Source organism: Callithrix jacchus, chromosome 7, assembly GCF_049354715.1.
Source record: "Callithrix jacchus isolate 240 chromosome 7, calJac240_pri, whole genome shotgun sequence".
Classification (NCBI taxonomy): domain Eukaryota; kingdom Metazoa; phylum Chordata; class Mammalia; order Primates; family Cebidae; genus Callithrix; species Callithrix jacchus.
In genome coordinates, this window is record NC_133508.1 from 146,668,135 (window position 1) to 146,687,983 (window position 19,849).

The 19,849-nt window shown below is 36.4% G+C and overlaps 1 protein-coding gene across 4 annotated transcripts in view; it reads left to right on the forward strand.

Moving 5' to 3' along the window:
• Nucleotides 1-19,849, forward strand: part of STXBP3 (syntaxin binding protein 3) — a 75,846-nt gene that overhangs the window by 52,923 nt on the left and 3,074 nt on the right. For 2 of the 4 annotated variants that reach the window (XM_035252348.3, XM_002751162.6), the window contains 6 exons: nucleotides 7,298-7,363; nucleotides 8,520-8,600; nucleotides 9,904-10,042; nucleotides 10,256-10,362; nucleotides 11,896-11,988; nucleotides 13,945-14,030. In XM_035252348.3, the coding sequence (XP_035108239.1) occupies nucleotides 7,298-7,363; nucleotides 8,520-8,600; nucleotides 9,904-10,042; nucleotides 10,256-10,362; nucleotides 11,896-11,988; nucleotides 13,945-14,030 (572 nt within the window). The remainder of the gene's footprint in view (nucleotides 1-7,297; nucleotides 7,364-8,519; nucleotides 8,601-9,903; nucleotides 10,043-10,255; nucleotides 10,363-11,895; nucleotides 11,989-13,944; nucleotides 14,031-19,849) is intronic. The other 2 variants (XM_035252350.3, XM_078332693.1) reach the window with 1 other exon arrangement.

The following is a 19,849-nucleotide window of genomic DNA, read 5'->3' on the forward strand; positions in this document are numbered from 1 at the left end:
TTATTGTGATTTCTTCTTTGACCAGTGTGTTATATAGAAAATGTGTTTTTAAATTGCAAAGCACTTGGGAATTTTCTGGTTATCTTTCTGTTACTGAGTTGTAATTTCATTATACAGTGGTCAGAGAATATGCACTATATGACATCGGTCTTTTAAAATATGTTAAGACTTGATTTATGGGGCTGGGCATGGTGGCTTATGCCTGTAATCCCAGAATAATAATTCCTGTAATCCCTGTCTTTGAGGGGCCAAGGCAGGCAGATCAGATAAGGCCAGGAGTTCAAGACCAGCCTGGCCAACATGGGGAAACCCTATCTCTACTAAAAATACAAAACTTAGCCAAGTGTGGTGGCACGTACTTGTGGTTCTAGCTACTCAGGAGACTGGGCAAGACTCTGTCTCAAAAAATAATAATAATAATAAACTTGATTACTGACCTAGCATATGATATATTGGTAAATGCCTTATGTGTACTTGAAGGAGATAAAAATTCTATGCGTCAGTTAAATCAAGATAATCATGTTCAAATCTTCTCTTTCTTTTCTGATTTTTCTTTATTCTGCTTTTTCTGTCAGTTATTAGAAGTGGCATGTTAAAAACTCTGATTATGACTGTGAATTAGTCTGTTTTTCTTTAGTCCTTTCAACTTCCGAAATTATAGTAACTGATAAAGCTATGTTAAGTTTATTATACATTTAACATAGCTATCTTTCTTTTGAATTTAGCCTTGTATCATTATAGTGTCCCTATTACTACTTGCAGTATTTCTTGTCTTAATGTATACTTTGATGTGATTACCACTATACCTTCTTTTTCTGTTAGTATTTACGTAGTACATCTTTTCCCATCCTTTACTTTCAACTACCTATGTCTTGATATTTAAAGTGTGCTTCTTAAAAAAAACTTGTAGCTAGAAATAACTAAGATCAGAGCCAAACTGAAGGAGATAGAGACACAAAAAACCCTTCAAAAAATCAATAAATCCAGGAGCTGGTTTTTCAGAAAGATCAACAAAATAGACCACTAGCCAGATTAATAAAAAAGAAAAGAGGGAATAATCAAATAGATGCAATAAAAAATGATAAAGGGGTATCACCATAGATTTCACAGAAATACAAAATATCATCAGAGATTATTACAAATAACTCTGTGCATCTAAACTAGTAAACCTGGAAGAAATGGATAAATTCCTGGACACTTGCATCCTCCCAAGCCTAAACCAGCAAGAAATCAAAACCCTGAATAGACCAATAACAAGGGCAGAAGTTGAGGCAGCAACTAAGAGCCTACCACCCAAAAAAAGCCCAGGTCCAGATGGGTTCACAGCTGAATTCTACCAGATGTACAAAGAGGAGCTGGTACCATTCCTTCTGAAACTATTCCAAACAATACAAAAAGAGGGAGTCCTTCCCAAATCATTTTATGAGACCAACATCATCCTCATACCAAAACCCAGCAGAGACTCAGCAAGAAAAGAAAACTTCAAGCCAATATTCATGATGAACATAGATGTAAAAATCTTCAATAAAATACTGGCAAACCGATTGCAACAGCACATCAAAAGGTTTATCCACTGTGATCAAGTAGGCTTCATCCCGGGGGACACAAGGCTGGTTCAACACATGCAAGTCTATAAACATAATTCACCACATAAACAGAACCAAAGACAAAAACCACATGATTATCTCAATTGATGCTGAGAAGGCCTTTGACAAAATTCAACAACACTTTATGCTAAAAACCCTCAATAAACTAGGTATTGACAGAACATATCTCAAAATAATAAAAGCTATTTACGACAAACCAACAGCCAATATCATACTGAATGGGCAAAAACTGGAAGCATTCCCTTTGAAATCTGGCACTCGACAAGGATACCCTCTGTCACCACTCCTATTCAATATAATATTGGAAGTTTTAGCCAGAACAATCAGGCAAGAAAAAGAAATAAAGGGTATTCAGTTAGGAAAGGAGGAAGTCAAATTGTCCCTATTTGCAGATGACGTGATTGATATTTAGAAGACCCCATCATCTCAGCCCAAAATCTGAAACTGATAAGCAACTTCAGCCAAGTCTCAGGACACAAAATAAATGTGCATTCCTATACACAAGATCACAAGCATTCCTATACACCAATAACAGACTTAAAGAGAGCCAAATCAAGAACGAACTGCCATTCACAATTGCTACCAAGAGAATAAAATACCTAGGAATACAACTAACAAGGAACATAAAGGACCTCTTCAAGGAGAACTACAAACCACTGCTCAATGAAATAAGAGAGGACACAAACAGGTGGAGAAACCTTCCATGCTCATGGTTAGGAAGAATCAATATCTTGAAAATGGCCATACTGCCCAAAGTAATTTACAGATTCAATGCCATCCCCATTAAGCTACTGTGACCTTCTTCACAGACCTGGAAAAAACCATCTTAAACTTCATATGGAACCAAAAGAAAGCCTGCATAGCCAAGTCAATTCTAAGCAAAAAGAACAAAGCTGGAGGCATCACACTACCAGACTTCAAACTATACTACCAGGCTACAGTAATCAAAACAGCATGGTACTGGTACCAAAACAGAAATATAGACCAATGGAACAGAACAGAGGCCTTGAAAGCAACACCACACATCTACAACCATCTGATCTTTGACAAACCTGACAAAAACAAGCAATGGGGAAAGGATTCCCTGTTTAATAAATGGTGTAGGGAAAACTGGCTAACCATGTGCAGAAAGCAGAAACTGGACACTTTCCTGAAACCTTACACTAAAATTAACTCCAGTTGGATTAAAGACTTAAACATAAGACCTAACACCATAAAAACTCTAGAAGAAAATCTAGACAAAACCATTCAGGACATAGGCATAGGCGAGGACTTCATGACCAAAACAACAAAAGCATTGGCAACAAAAGCCAAAATAGACAAGTGAGACCTAATCAAACTTCACAGCTTCTGCACAGCAAAAGAACCAGTCATTAGAGTGAATTGGCAACCAGCAGAATGAGAAAAAAATTTTGCAATCTACCCATCTGACAAAGGGCTAATATCCAGAATCTACAAAGAACTAAAACAGATTTACAAGAAAAAAGCCCATTCAAAAGTGGGCAAAGGATATGAACAGACACTTTACAAAAGAAGACATACATGAGGCCAACAAACATGAAAAAAATGCTTATCATCACTAGTCATTAGAGAAATGCAAATCAAAACTACATTGAGATACCATCTCACGCCAGTTAGAATGGCAATCATTAAAAAATCTGGAGACAACAGATATTGGAGAGGATGTGGAGAAATAGGAACACTTTTACACTGTTGGTGAGTGTAAATTAGTTTCAACCATTGTGGAAGATAGTGTGGCGATTCCTCAAGGACCTAGAAATAGAAACTCCGTTTGACCCAACAATCCCATTACTGGGTATATAGCCAAAGGATTATAAATCATTCTAGTATAAGGACACATGTACATGAATGTTCATTGCAGCACTGTTTACAATACCAAAGATCTGGAACCAACCCAAATGCCCATCAATGATAGACTCGACAGGGAAAATGTGACACATATACACCATGGAATACTATGCAGCCATAAAAAATGAGTTTGTGTCCTTTGTAGGGACATGGATGAACCTGGAAACCCTCATTCTCAGCAAACTGACACAAGAACAGATAGTCAAACACCGCATGTTCTCACTCATAGGTGGGTGTTGAACAGTGAGAACACATCAACACGGGGAGGGGAGCATCACACACTGGGGTCTGTCGAGGGAAAATGGGGGATGAACAGTGGGGGGTGGGGAGTTGGGGGGAGAGAGCATGGGGAGCAATGCCAGATATAGGTGATGGGGAGGAAGGCAGCAAATCCCACTGCCATGTGTGTACCTATGCAACAGTCTTACATGTTCTTCACATGTACCCCAAAACCTAAAATGCAACTTAAAGAATTAAGCTAGAAAACAAGCCATGTATAATTCTTAGTAAAGAAAATATGTTTTATTGAAGCGCTCCATTGTTTTAAAAAATTAAAAATTTCAGATTCTCACAATTTTCCAAAATAGGATCATTAAAAAATACCTTTATTTGTTTAAAAAAAAAATAGCTTGTAGTTGAATTTTATTTTTTTATTCAGCCCAAAAATCTTTTAATTAGAATGCTCGTTTAGTTCATCTATATTTCATATAAGTATATATACAGTTAAATTTATATCTAGTATCTTGTTTTCTTTTCATTTTTTTATATTCTATTTTTTTCCTTTATCAAGTCTGTTTTTAAAATAAATTCCATTTCATCTCCAATATAAACATTTTTGTTTTGTGTTATAGTCCTTCCTTTAGTTATTATACTGGAAATTTAAAAATGTATTTTTACCCTCGCTTAATAGTGTAATTTTATCATGTCCTGAATAATTCAGGAATCTTATAATAGTTTAATTTCATTTATCCCCATTCTCTTTTGTGCTGTTGTTTCATGTATTTTACTTTGACATGTGTTATAAACTCAAGATGTTACTTTGTTTAGAAAAAAATAAAAAGATGTTATTTTGTTCTAAACACTAGGTAGACTTTTATATTACCCACACATTTATACAATCTGGTACTGTTTATTTCTTACTGTTCTTCAGTTTCTCCAGCTGGGTAGATTGAATTATCCCAGCTTTCTTTTTGTTGAGAACGTCTTTGTTTTGCAATTTTTTCTAAGATACTTTTGCTAAATTTAGAATTCAAAGTTGGCATTTTTTTTTTTTTCCTTTCAGCAATTTAAAGGTTTCAATGTATCACCTTCTGGCTACCATAATTTCTGCTTAAAAAAAAAAAGGGAGCTGTTAAGTATTATTGTTTTCTTGAAGATAAAATATGTTCATTATTATTTTCTCTATATCTTTGGTTTTTAGCAATTTGACCATGATATGCCTTACTGTAATGTGGTTTGCTTGGTATTTATCCTCCATGGGATTTGCTGAGCTTCTTTAGTCACTAGGTTGATAACTTTCATTATGTTTGTAAAATTCTTGGTCATTATTTCCTCACATCTTGATTTTGTCCCATTCTCTCTCTCCTCTCTTTCTGGGACCCCGGTCAACATGTTTTTTAGCTCTCTTGACTGTATGCTGTATCTCTTACATTTTGTTCTCTTTTTTTTTTTTTTTTTTTTGACCTCTCCGCATTGCAATTGAATGTTCTTTATTGACCTGACTTTGAGTACCCTACTTCTGTCTTCTGTAGTATTCAGTCTGCTATTAACTCATTCATTGTATACTTTTGAAAATTTAGGTACAAAATAAAATTTCCCCTTTATATATACAATTCTATGAGTTTTGACAATTGTATGCTCTCATATAACCACCAGAATCAAGATATAGAATAATGTCATCACCTCCCAAAATGTCCTCATGCCCTTTTGCAGATAACCTCTTAACTCAGTCCCCATCCCCTTACAACTACTAATCTGTTTTCTGACCCTGTACTTCTGCCTTTTCCAGAATGTCCAATGAATCAGATAATACACCATGGCTCTTTTCATTTAGCATAATGCATTTGAGATTCATTCATGTTGCATGCAAGAGTAGTTTCATTACTTTTTATTGCTGAGTAATATTCCATATTATGCATGTACCACAATTTGCTTATCATTTCAGAACATTTGAGTTTTTCCAGCTTGTTGGCAATTATGAATAAAGCTGCTATAAACATTCAGCTTTTTATTGTCAGCATTCATGTCAGTGAACAAATGTTATCATTTGCTTGGGAGGATACTTAAGAGTGGGATTGCAGGATTAATAATAAATGTTATGCTTAAATTTATAAGAAACTTTCAAACTATTTTTCCCAAATGGCGGTACTGTTTTACAGTCTCACTAGCAATGTATGAAAATCACTTATTGAACTTTTAGCTTAGTCTTATATTTAACTCTGGGACATTCACTGGATTTTTAAAAAATGAATTCTAATTCTCTGTTAAAATACCCCATCTTTTGATTCATGTAGTCCATCTTTTCCTCTCTTTCCACTTTAACATAAGTATGTTATTTTGAAGTCTTTGCCAATTCCATCTTATGTCTATTTCTTGGTGAGTTTCTTTGTTTTTACATTTTGAGGTTTTCTTTTCTTAGCTTTTTTATTGATACATAATAAATGTACATATTTATGAGGCATGTAATATGTTTATACATGCATTCAGTGTGTAATGATCAAATCAGGGTATTTACAATACCCATCACCTTGAACATTTATTACTTCTTTGTGTTGAGGACATTTCTAATCTTCTCCTTTAGCTATTTTGAAATATATATTGTTAACTATAGTCACTGTTGTGCTCTCAAACACTAGAACTATTCCTTATCTTGGGTCTACTTTTATTGACTGTTCTTGAGTATCAATCACTTTCCTGTTTCACCTGTTAATGTTTTATTGTGATAGACATGGTGGATGATACATTGCAGAGGTTCTAGATGATACTCTATCTACAGAGAATGTTGAGTTTTGTTCTGGCAGGCAGTTAAGTTGTTGAGGAATAATCATGATTCTGTTGTAACTTCATGTTAGACAATGTTATGGTAAGTTTGTTTCACTTTTGCTCTTAGTCCTAAGGCATAGTCCCAGGACTGAATGTTTAGGATGTTTACTTAGGTCACTTTACCTTCTCTGGATCAGGGGATGCTAGTATTTTCTTAGCACTAAGACCCTTCTGAAATCTCTGTGTCCAACATTTAGCCACGCAGAAGTTGTTCTCTATTACACCTTTGAGGGCTATGCCCTATACGTGTACAGCTTAGGGATCCAAGGACAATCTCTGTAGACATTTTTGGGTTATCTTCTATCTAGCTCCTTTCTCTCTAGCACCCTTCCTCCCAAAATCTACCTCACAGCCCCAAGCTCTTACCTCCTTTTTTTTTTTTCACCCAGAGAGATAACTTCTCTATACCTGGAACTATTTCCTTTCAGTGGTGTTTGGAAAACATCTTCAGGGGAAAGGCAAGATGAGTGCAGGGATCACCTTTGGTGCTTTCCTTCCACTCAGCTGTCTCAGCTGTTAGCTATTTTTATCTATTACTTGAAAGCTGTTGTTTTATTTACGTGTCTAATTTTATTTATTTATGGAGGGAGGATAAGGTTGATATCAGCTACATTATTGTGAGTGAAACTGGAAGTCTCCTGAATATTTCTTTTAAAAAATTGTCAAATATTCTATAAATTCACTAGATTTGATAATTTGTAAAACTCTAGGACTTCAAAGTTGTAATATAGAATAACTGAATCATGGTTTGCCTTAAAAAAATGTTTGATTTTTCCTAGACATCATTGAGTGCTCTTACCCAGCTGATGAAAAAGATGCCCCATTTCCGTAAACAGATTACTAAGGTAAGCAGTATTGCATAAGAAGTGCCTAATTAGTTTTAGTTTATATTCAGTTCTGTAGTTCAGTTTAGCAGTGGGTTTTATGGAATACTTGGTATTAGTTGTCCTCTAAAATCTTACTGTAGGTCTGAGAAATATCCCATATATCTAAGCTTCATAACTTCTCTACCTATATAATCTAGATTTATCTGACTCCAGCTTAAATTTTTCTATATCTTTGTCTTGAATAGCCTAACAGAGTAATATTTATCAACCTTATAAGGAATTCTGCACTAGATTGACTAGTGGATGTTATTCTACATGTTTCTTTAAAGTAATAGTTACATATTAGAAGATTTAAGGGCATTTAAGCTGTTTAGTCAGGTAAACTATTTTTTTCTTCCTTACAAATATCAGAATAATCTTAACATTTTTGTCATGTTGTACCCTAGTCAACCAATGAATTTTGTGTGTGTGAAAATACTTGAAACGTTTAGAAAGATAAAGAGAATATTATAATACAATCTGATTCTGATGAACTTAACTTCTGGGCATTTTTCTCACTTTATTTTTCATTACTGTCAAACTCAACACAGATTCAACACTTCCATCCCATTTATGCTGTCTGTTGATTGCCCCCTGTTATGTTAGTCTGTTCTTACATTGCTATATGGAAATACCCAAGACTAGGTAATTTATAAAAGAAAGAGTTCTAATGAACTCAGTTCTTCATGGCTGGGAAGGCCTCAGGAAACTTACAGTCATGGTGGAAGCCAGGAACCTTCTTCGCAAAGCCACAGAAGGGAGAAGTGCAAGCAGGGAAAATGACAGGCGCTTATAAAACCATCAGATCTCATGAGAACTCACTCGTTATTATGAGAACAGCATGGGGGAAGTCAGTCCCATCATCCAAACATTTTCCATCAGGTCCGTCCCACAGCACATGGGGATTATGGAAACTACAATTCAAGATGAGATTTGGATGGGGACATACCCAAACCGTATCACCTGTAGATCACGTTGTCATTTACTTCCTTTCTTGAGTTGTTCCCTTGCTTACATGTTACTTTCATTCACCTCAGCCCATACTTACTTTCAGGCCTGTCTAAAAAGTTTAATATTACTAGTTGCACAAAAGTCATTAAAATGCCTTAAATGATTGATTCCTTCTGTTTTTCAGCAAGTTGTTCATCTTAACTTAGCAGAAGATTGCATGAATAAGTTCAAGCTTAATATAGAAAAGCTCTGCAAAACTGAACAGGTATGTGCAGAGTGAGAAATGCCTATGTTCATAATAAATTTACAGGATAAACTTGGTTGTTACAGAATCACAGACCCTCTCTTAGCAGGGAACCCACATAGGCAATATTTAATATGTCATTCCCCACTACCATTAACAAGTAGCTGTAGAGTGTCTTAGTAAACAGTCCCTCCTAATATGTTGTATATTTTTTGTTAAGGAATGATTTAAATTTTGGGAGCATTATTTCAGGGTAGCATTGTTGGCAGGACTTTCTCAGTACAGCATTTAATGTAGCATCCTGAAGAGCTCATTTTACAAGAGGCCTTTTATATCATGCCTTAATCGTTTTGACCATTGCTCGTAATAGAAACAGAATACAAGCTGTATGTAATTTTAAATATTCTAATAGCCATATTACAAAGGTAAAATTAAAAAGTGCAATTAATTTTACTAATAAGTTGGGTGCAGCGGTGTGTGTGCATAGTCCCAGCTACTCAAGAGGCTGAAGCAGGAGGATTCCTTGAGCCTAAGAATTTGAGGGCAGCCTGGGCAAGACCCTGTCTCTTTAAAAAAAAAAAAAGGTTTGACAGCCTTATGTATTCAAAATATTATTTCAACATATAATCAACATAAAAAGTTATTAATTAGATATTTTGTGTTCTATTACTTCAAGTCTTCTGATATTCTGTACCTGCAGCACATCTTAATTCAGACTGATCCCATTTTAAGTGCTCAGTAGTCATATGTGACTAGTGGCTACTGTACTAGATAGCATAGGTTTAGATTAATGATTTTTGTCTTCTCTGATTCGTTTTTGACCTTTTGTATTTTGTACAGACAGTAGTTTACAAGTGATGTTAATATTTTCTTTTATAATGTCATGAGTGTTCCATTAAAATTTGACAAGATTTAATAATAGATTTTGTTTGTTTTTTTGGTTTTGGTTTTGGTTTTTGTTTCTGTTTTGAGATGGAGTTTCACTCTTTCACCCAGGCTGGAGTGCAATGGCCCCATCTCAGCTCACTGCAACCTCCACCTCCTGGGTTCAAACAGTTCTCCAGCCTCAGCCTCCTGAGTAGCTGGGATTACAGGCCCCTGCCACCACACCCAGCTAATTTTTTATATTTTTAGTAGGGACAGGGTTTCACCATGTTGGCCAGGCTGGTCTTAAACTTCTGACCTCAGATGATCCACTTGCCTTGGCCTCCCAAAGTGCTGGGATTACAGGGGCGAGCCACCCATGCCCTTCCAATAATAGATGTTTTTAACTAAAAAATGAATTTTGATTATAGATCACAGACAATATTTTATTTTCATTAAGGATCTGGCACTTGGAACTGATGCAGAAGGACAGAAGGTGAAAGATTCCATGCGAGTACTCCTTCCAGTTCTACTGAACAAAAATCATGATAATTGTGATAAAATAAGAGCAATCCTACTTTATATCTTCAGTATTAATGGTAATGGAGATAATCACTTTTTAATAAGTGTTTTACTATTTATCATAAAAGAATCCTTAAAAACTGAAAGTCAGCTGGTTAAGATAAATAAAAGGGAAAATTTGAAATTGAGAGAAGACTAAAGGAGATATAAATTGACTGTTTCTTATGAAACCCTGAAATTATTTTGGTAGCAATTATGTGATTATGCACCCATATTTTTACCTATTCAAGGAACTACAGAAGAAAATTTGGACAGGTTGATCCAGAATGTAAAGATAGAAAATGACAGTGACATGATTCGTAACTGGAGTTACCTTGGTGTTCCCATTGTTCCCCAAGTAAGAAGTCTTATGTTGTGCATACACTTCACATATATGTACGTATGGTTGTTTGTATGTACTGTGTCTTTTATGTGAACGGTATTGTTAAGTTCACTGTATAGATTTTGAATAAGCAATTAAAGATTTTGTTTTCTTTTCCATATGTAATTTGGGCAAATAGCAGTTTTCTAGTGAATTTATTTTATGGCTTCTATCATAATTTACTACTTATACTTTTGTCTTTATGATTCATTTATAGCAGTTGTCATATTTTAGTTAAACATATAATCTTTAACTGTAATTTGGCAGAGAAAATAAGTATATATTCTCTTGATTAAAAAAAATTTAGGCTCACTAGGTATGGTGGTTCACACCTGTAATCCCAGCACTTTGGGAGAAGCTGAGGCAGGAGGACTGCTTGAGCCCAGGAGTTCGAGACCAGCCTGGGCATCATAGTGAGACCTTGCCTCTACAAAAAGCAAAAAACTTAGCCAGTTGTGGTGATATGTACCTGTAGTCCCAGCTACTCAGGAGGCTGAGGTGGGAGGATCACATAAGCCCAGGAGGTCGAGGCTGCAGTGAGATGAAATCACACCACTGTACTCCAGCCCAAAGCAAGACTGTCTCTTTAAAATAAATACATAAATAAAAAATTGAAAAAAAAAAAAAAAGACCAGGCGCAGTGGCTTACACTTGTAATCCCAGCACTTGGGGAGGCCGAGGCAAGTGGATCACAAGATTAGGAGTTTAAGACCATCCTGACTAACATGGTGAAACCCCATCTCTACTAAAAATACAAAAGTTAGCTGGGTGTGGTGGCAGACACCTGTAATCCCAGACACTCGGGCAGCTAAGGCAGGAGAATCACTTGAACCCAGGAGGTGGAGGTTGCAATGAGCCGAGATCGCGCCGTTGCACTCCAGCCTGGGGGACAGAGCAAGACTCTGTCTCAAAAAAAAAATTTTTGAAAGAACTGTATTTAGAATCTCACTCTTTACCATCAATTTTCTTTTCTTTCTTTTTTTTTTTTTTTTTTGAGACAGAGAGTAGCCCAGGCTGGAGTACAGTGATGTGATCTCAACTCACTGCAACCTCTGCCTCTTGGGTTCAGGTGGTTCTCCTGCCTTAGCCTCCTGAGTAGCTGGCATTACAGGTGCCTGCCATCCACCTGGCTAAGTCTTGTATTTTTAGTAGAGATGGGGTTTTACCATATTGCCCAAGTTGGCCTTGAACTCTTGACCTCAGCTTCCCAAAGTACTAGGATTATAGGCGTGAGCCACCACACCCAGCCACATCAAGTTTATACTTTTATTTTAATAAACATATTTTCTGATATGATTATAAATACATTTTAGCATTAAAGCACAAAATACTGTTCAGTGGAATGTGACCACACTTACTCAGATTTTTTTAACTAGGCATCTCCACTCTGTTTTAAATCATACAGAATATAGTATTTGCTGGTGAATTAAATATCTTTGTTAGGAAACATAAGAATATTGTTTTTGAATAGAATTACTGGTTTTTAATATTTTTTTCTAATTGTATTAGTCTCAACAAGGCAAACCATTAAGGAAGGATCGGTCTGCAGAAGAAACTTTCCAGCTCTCTCGATGGACACCTTTTATCAAAGATATTATGGAGGTAAAAAATCATTAAATTTTTTCTTCTACTTGAGTGCCCTCTTTAGCATATTCTTTACTTTTTGTAATTTATGTCAGTTTGAGCATATGTATTGGGCAGGAAGTTTTCTGCACTGTTCGGAGGCTTCACAAAAAAAGCCTGTATCTGGGGTCAAGGAAGGAGACAAAATTCTTGAAGATTCCTTTTTTTTTTTTTTTGAAACAGAGTTTCGCCTTTGTTACCCAGGCTGGATTGCAGTGTCACAATCTCAGCTCACTGCAACCTCGACCTCCCGGGTTCAAGTAATTCTCTTTCCTCAGCCTCCTGAGTAGCTGGGACTATACCAGTACACCTGGCTAATTTTTGTAGTTTTAGTAGAGACACGGTTTCACTATGTTGGCCAAGCTGGTCTTGAACTCCTGACCTTGTGATCCACCCGCCTCGGCCTCTCAAAGTGCTGGGATTACAGGTGTGAACCACCACACCCACCCAAAGATTATTTTCTTAAAGACCTCAGACAAACTCATACCACTGACTGTTTCAAAACAAATAGATTTTTAAAAGCACATATATGCTTAATGAAAATTACTGCTTTATTTAAATAACTACATGTGGCATAAATATAATTAATTTATTTGATTGAAAGTTCAACAAAATGACATTTGTATGTGGACCACTATTAGAAAAGTGTAAATACCAGTATTCTTGGAAATGTATTTGGATTAAAATGTAAGCCTCATTATAGTTTTCTGTCAGATGAATCATGTCTTTAATACTATTTATGCCTAGAGAAGATTATTCAATTATAGGAAATTATAAAATGAGCTCATTTTAAAATTACCTTATGAACTTAATAAAATCATGACACTGATTCTTTAGTCATGATCATATAGTTCCATTTATTCCCCTTTTCCTTCAACTTAAACCCCAATTTATACTTTCCTTTGGGAGCTAATTTGGTACAGTGCGTAACTGTGATTTTTCTGTTTTGGTTGGCTAACTTTATGTCATTCACACATGCTTAAACACATAGGAAAAATCTAAAGTAGACTTTATTTTGTATAAGGATTTTTTTTCCTTTCTCACAGGATGATGTAGAACTAATAAGTAGTTTCTCGTGGATAGTTTTTGTTAAATATATTCCTAATCAGTTTACCATGGCTTGTAATTTGTAAAATAAGAATTGACTTTCTTGAACCCCTGAACAAGAATTTGCATGTTAAAATCAGAAGGTACACATTTGGATCCATGACAGTCTTAGGCCTTTAGAATTTCTCCTGCAACTTGATTTCCTCCCTTCTTGCAATCTTACTGAAATGTTCTTGGATGCTGAGTACTGTGTGCCCACTCCTTGTGCCCACTTGTTAATACTGTTTATACTACCATGCTGTAAAGCAGCGGTCTCCATACTTTTCAGTTCATGAACACCTAACCATAAAAACTGTGAGCATGAACCTATTTATTTATAAGTTATGCATTACTATACTAAAAATATATAATCTGTATGCAGTATATTAATACATATACATATATCATAAAATCTAACACTGAAAAGAGGGAAAATTTTTAAGAATAAAATGAAAAGGAAACCTTCCCATATCCTATTGGATTGTCTTGAGTACCTCTAGGCCATAGCAGTAGCTATGAAGGGCAAAGCTTTAGAGGTATGTCAGGACTGGAATGATGATTAGAAACCCCTGGCACTGTAGAACTAAAGGTACCTGGAATCCTTACAACAGCATCGAAACCCTGCACATGAAGAGAAGGAGTCATGCAACAAATACTGGTTTAATAAGTAAATGATTTCACTAATTTTGAAGCAAATAAGATTTATGAGTTTCAAAGAAAAGGCTAATCTTATTTTACTAAATATTTATGTCTAATGTTCCTCAATTTCAAATGCAAGTTTTGACCTTTATGCAAAAGAGTCCTGCAATTTACAATTTTCTTGATGGAATTAACTCTTTCCTTCCCTAGGATGCTATTGATAATAGATTAGATTCAAAAGAATGGCCATATTGTTCCCAGTATCCAGCAGTATGGAATGGTTCCGGAGCTGTAAGGTAAAATTTATAAGTGAAAATCAATGATATTTTCATTCTACAGACTAATAATTTTCAATGGTACACAGGTGCTCATATTTGGCAACTTTCTTTGAAGAATACAGTCCTGTATTTTTTCTTTAACTGTAACTTGTTTTAAATGAATCTAGATAAGCAATATGAAAATGTAACTTTATTATAAAAAATATTTTCATGAAACAAGAGGTATTCCCTTCCCCACCTACTCTTCCTTCACATAGCAGAGACCTTAATCCTCTTCAATAACTTTTTTGTGTTGAAATATTTGAAACATTTAGAAAGATACGTAGAGCATGTTACAATGTTCTACCCAGTGTCTAGCTTATCAACTAAATCATCATAATTCAAACTTCCTGTATATCACACTCTGGTTTTATTATTCTCCCTTTCTTTTCTGTCCTGAATTTGGTGTTTATTGCCTGTATGTCTTTATACTTTTTCTACATATGTTTGTATCCTAAACAGCGTCTTGAGTTACCTCTTGGAGGATTTTCTCTTACTCCTTGACTTTCTGCCGTTTTAACTGTGTTGTGTCTAGGTGTAGTTCTCTTTGTGTTTATTCTACCTCAGGATTGTTGAGTTTCTTAGATCCGCAAGTTAATAATTTTCCTCACATTTGGGATGTTTTCAAGCATTACTTTTTAAAAATTTTTTTCTGCCCCTTTCTCTCTCCTTCCTCTCCTTCTGAAACTCCTGTTACACATAAGTTGGAGGGTTTGACATTGTCCTGTGAGTTACTGAGGCCCTCTTTTCTTTCATCTTTTTTAAATTTGTTATTGTACTTTTCACATCTAGAATTTCCTTTTGAGTTATTTTTCATTTCCATTTCTGACTGTTGAGATTCCCTATTGTTAACTTGTTAGCATATTTTTTATTTTAATTCTTTGATCATATTTGTAACTGCTTGGAAGTCCCTAACATCTTAGTCTACTCAGGGTTAATTCCTATTGAATGTTTTTTTCCCCAAGTGTGAGTCACACACTCCTGTTTCTTTGCATATCTAATTTTTGGTTGAAAAATTGACCTTTTAGATAATGTATTATAGCAACTCCAATTGTCTTAGTAATTTGTGTGGACTCAAACTATGGAATCTTTCTCTCTTGCTCTCTTGTAGTCACTGGTGTCCTTGTTTAATTTTTTTTTAATTTTAATTTTTGTATCTTAGCTTCTAGTGGTTGCCCCTATGTCTGTATAGTTTAGACATCCGTCAGTTATCTGTTCATATACTTGAAGCCTGTATGGATTCCATCCTCTGCAGATCAAGCTGAGTGTGGGTTAGAGATTGCATTCCAAAATATGCTGTTCTTAAGTCTCCCTCCTTTAAAAATTTTTTTTTAAAAAATAGAGGTAGGGTCTTGCTCTGTTGCCCACACTGGAGTGCAAGAGTGTGGTGGCAGGATCGTAGCCTACTATAACCTCGAACTCATGGGCTCAGCTTCCCAGGTAGCTAGGGTTCCAGGTACATGCCACCACACCCAGCTAATTTTTTTAAATGTCTTGTAGGGGTAGGGTCTTACTCTGTTGCCCAGGCTGGTCTTGAACTCCTGAGCTCAAGCGACCTTCCTGCCTCAGCCTCCCAAAGCACTGGGATTATCGGTGTGAGACACTGCACCTGGCCCCACTTTTTTCCCTCTTTTTTTCCCCTGGAGTTTCTCAGGTTTTCCCACACACGTGTAGTTTAGCAGTCAACTAATAATGTGTAGAGAGCTTGTCTTTTCTTTCTTTGACGTCTTTACTTCTGGGATTTCCTTATTAAATTTCTACCTGGCCTGGTGCAGTGGCTCACGTCTCTAATCCCAGCACTTTGTGAGGCCGAGGCAGGCGGATCACAAGGTCAGGAGTTCGAGACCAGCCTGACCAACATAGTGAAACCCTGTCTCTAAAAGTACAAAAACTAGTGGGGTATAGTGGCATGCGCCTGTAATCTCACCTACTCAAGAGGCTGAGGCAAGAGAATCACTAGAACCCAGGAGGCAGAGGTGCAGTGAGCTGAGATCGCAGCACTGCACCCCAGCTTGTGCGACAGAACAGGACTCCATCTCAAAAAAATAAACAAACCAGTATTGACTGCCCATTTTAAGTTGAGATCACACTTAGCAAATCTGCAGGATTTTGCACTCCCCTCACTGCCCCACTTTGAATCAAGTCTTACACCAATGGCAGTAAAGCTGTAATTTTTCTCTGATTGAGCTGGGAGAGCAGTGAGGGTTAGATGCAGCCCAGGCTAGAAGGTTACATATTCACCGCCACCATTCTACCAGGTATGTTAGCAGGCATTCAAGACTAAATGCTTCTCAGTTTCTTGTCTGCCTATGCTTTCCAGTTAACCTGAAATGTTTTGTTTTGTTTTGTTTTCCCCCACAATTTGATCCAAGGATGCATTTGTTTTCTTAGAGGGGAATTGCCTGACCACCTTATTCTGCCATGACTACAAGTGCTCTCTGTATTTTGTTTTTAACCTTAATATGGTATCATATTGTGTGTCCTTCTGCAGCCTACTTTTTTGTTTCCTTTACATTATGTTTGTGACATTTATCCCAAACTGATACATGCATACATTTTCACTGCTTGTTTGTATATAGTTAATATGAGTATAGCAACTTACTCATCTGTTTTCCACATGATAGAAATTTAGCCTTTCTCAAAACTGGCATTATTACAAACAGTAGGCAGTGAGCATTCTTATACTTTTATATGTATCTGGGTGTTGAGGGCACTTCCCTTGGACTGAGGTTTTTTTCTTTAGTTTTGTTCCGTTTTTTCCTTTCTACAAAAGGTTTGGTGATTATGTTATCTGTTTTTATTCTTGTAGCAGTTTATTCCTACACATATTTGGCATCTACAAAGTCTAAGATTAATTAGTATCTCTGCCCTCCTCTTGAACAATACAAGAACCTTAGACCAACTGGATATAAACCATGTACCCCTTAAATGTTACAGTACTTCATTTTTGTTCATTTTATATCTTCTCACCCCCAATTTAATAAGCAGTATTATTGTTTTTTTTTTAAATTCAGTTGTATGTGCATGTGAACCTGTTAAATCGCCCACTACTCCTTTTGTGTGGGCTGTTTCTTTCTTTCTGAAGTGTATTCTTTCATGTGGGTCTGTTGGTGGTAGTCTTTTTTTTTTTTAAGATTTTCTTGTTTTTTATTCTTTTCCAAGACAGAGCCTTGCTTTGTCGCCCAGGCCAGAGTGCAGTGGCGCAGTCGCAACTCACTGCAACCTCTGCCTCCTGGGTTCAAGCAATTCTTGTGCCTCAGCCTCGTGAATAGCTAGGATTGCAGGCACGTGCCACCACACCCAGCTAGTTTTGTATTTTTAGTAGAGACAGGGTTTCATCATGTTGACCAGGCTGGTCTTGAACTCCTGATCTCATGCTCCACCCACCTCGACCTCCCAATGCTGGGATTACAGGCGTGCGCTACCGTTCCCAGCCAGTGGCGGGAACTTCATAGTTTCGTTCGTTTCTTCATTTGGTCATTGTTCTTACCCAGCTATGAATTTCTAAGGGCTGAGGTATGTTCACTCAACACTTGTAGAAAATATTCTGCTGTTTCCAAGGTTCTACTTCAGTTCTTGGGAAGGTAGGGGGGTTGTGTTTTCTGTCAGTCTTCTTGTACCTGTGTGGGTAATAAGCCTTTTTTTCTCTGGTTGTTTTTTGTTGTTGGTTCTGTATATTCCCTGTGCTGTGTACATCAGAGGATTTATTTTTTTTTCTTTCTTTGGGATAAATTTATGTTTCCTGAATCTGAGGATTCATATCTTTCATTAATTCTTCAAATATTGCCACTTCTGTAGTGTTGGTTTTGGTTTTGTTCAAACATCTTATTCTGTCATAATGTCTCCCAATTTCTTATACTTTTTTATTTCTTCTGCTTGTGTTTCACTCTAGAAATTTTTCTTCAGATTTGGGTTTCAGTTCTTTAGTTCTCCCTTACACTTTGTCTCATCTGCTGTATGAGCTGTTTTTTCTTTTTCTATTTTCAGTGACTATTTTTCCATTTTAGAAGTTATCACATTTCTTTTTTAAATATGCTTGGATTTTTTGTTGTTTCTTATTTTGTCATGGTTCTATTCTACTTTGTTGTCCATTGTCATTTTAAACATACCTAATTTGTAGTCTGTATCTAATAATTTCACTATTTTACACTCTTTGGGTTCAATTCTGCTGCCTTTTATTTCTGCAGACTCATAGTTACTTATTTCCATACGTGTTTTGTAATTTTGAATGCTGAGTTTATTTTGGTAGCCAGCATTAAGAACAGGTCCCTTCAGACAGGTTTCTGGTGTGCTCTTGCCAGATTAGAGGTTTTTTTCTTTTTTGTGTTAATTTCTCAGTTTGGGGTTCCTCAGACCATAAAGGTAGCATAATGAACACCTAAGACTCTCATGAGACAGTCATGTGGCTAAATTATCAGGTGAGAAGCTTCCTTGCATCTCCCCTTGCCTTTGAGGGTGTCCTGACCTTCTGCAGGGTGTTAGCTCCCAATCTCTATCTTACACAATACCCAGGGCTTGGCCCCTTGTTTGCTGAGATTGGAAAATACTCCACAAGGCAGATCAAGCCTCAACTCAATTTCTTATTCTAATATTTAGCTTCCTTTTTACCAGCAGCCCCTGGAGATTTCTCTGACTTGTTTATTCTCAGCTATGATTTAAAAACATATTTGCTCTTATTTTAATCAGTGCTCCTTGGTGCTATTTAGAGATAAAGATTTAATTATTATCTTTATATCTCTCAGTCTTCACATGTATGTGAAACAAATTAAATATAATCCCATTGCTCTAAAATTGCTCTTCAGAAGCTTAGAAATAGAATTGTTTTCAGCAGTGTTGTCTCCTTTTTTTTTTTTTTTGCCTTCGTACCTTATTTCCCTCTGTTGATACAGTTTTTAAGCCAAATTTATGTTTTTAGTATGTCCTTGACTTTGTTTGGGAAAAAGAGTGTGTCTTGTTCCTATTTCATCTTTCAAAAGGAAAAGAAAATTTTAATTTTAATTTAAAAAAATTTTTTCCAGTTCACTACCTCATTCTTTAAGGTGGTAGAAGCGATCATCTGAAAGGCTAGGTTAAGAACGTTATTAGGCTGGGCGCGGTGGCTCACTCCTCTAATCCCAGCACTTTAGGAGGTCAAGGCGGGCGGATCACAAAGTCAAGAGATCGAGACCATCCTGGCCAATATGGTGAAACCCTGTCTCTACTAAAATACAAAAATTAGCTGGGCATGGTGGTGCGTGCCTGTAGTCCCAGCTACTTAGGAGCCTGAGGCAGGAGAATTGCTTGAACCCGGGAGGCAGAGGTTGCAGTGAGCCAAGATTGCGCCACTGCACTCCAGCCTGGCACCTAGCAACAAAAGTGAGACTCTGTCTCAAGAAAAAAAAAAAAGAACCTTATTAAAAGTTTTCTATGGGGCTAGATGCAATTGTGTACACCTGTAAGTCCAGGTACTTGAGGCTGAGGTGGGAGGATCTCTTGAGCCTAGGAGTTTGAGGCTCTAGTGCCCTGTGATGGTGCTTGCCAACAGCTGCTGCACTGTAGCCTAGGCAACATAACAGGACCGCATCTCTAAGAAAACAAAAATTTGCTATGAGATTCTATATTGCAAGACTTTGTAGGTCATCCAGAACAGTGGCTCTCAAAGTAGGTAACAAAATGAACCATTGGGTACTTATTTTTACCTAAAATATAAGAAATTAAGCTTTACTCATATATTCCAGTACATATAGGTCATTTATACATTAATATATATTTGTTTGTAAATGAGTGTGTTTATTTTGAAATATTTACTTTTCAAACAA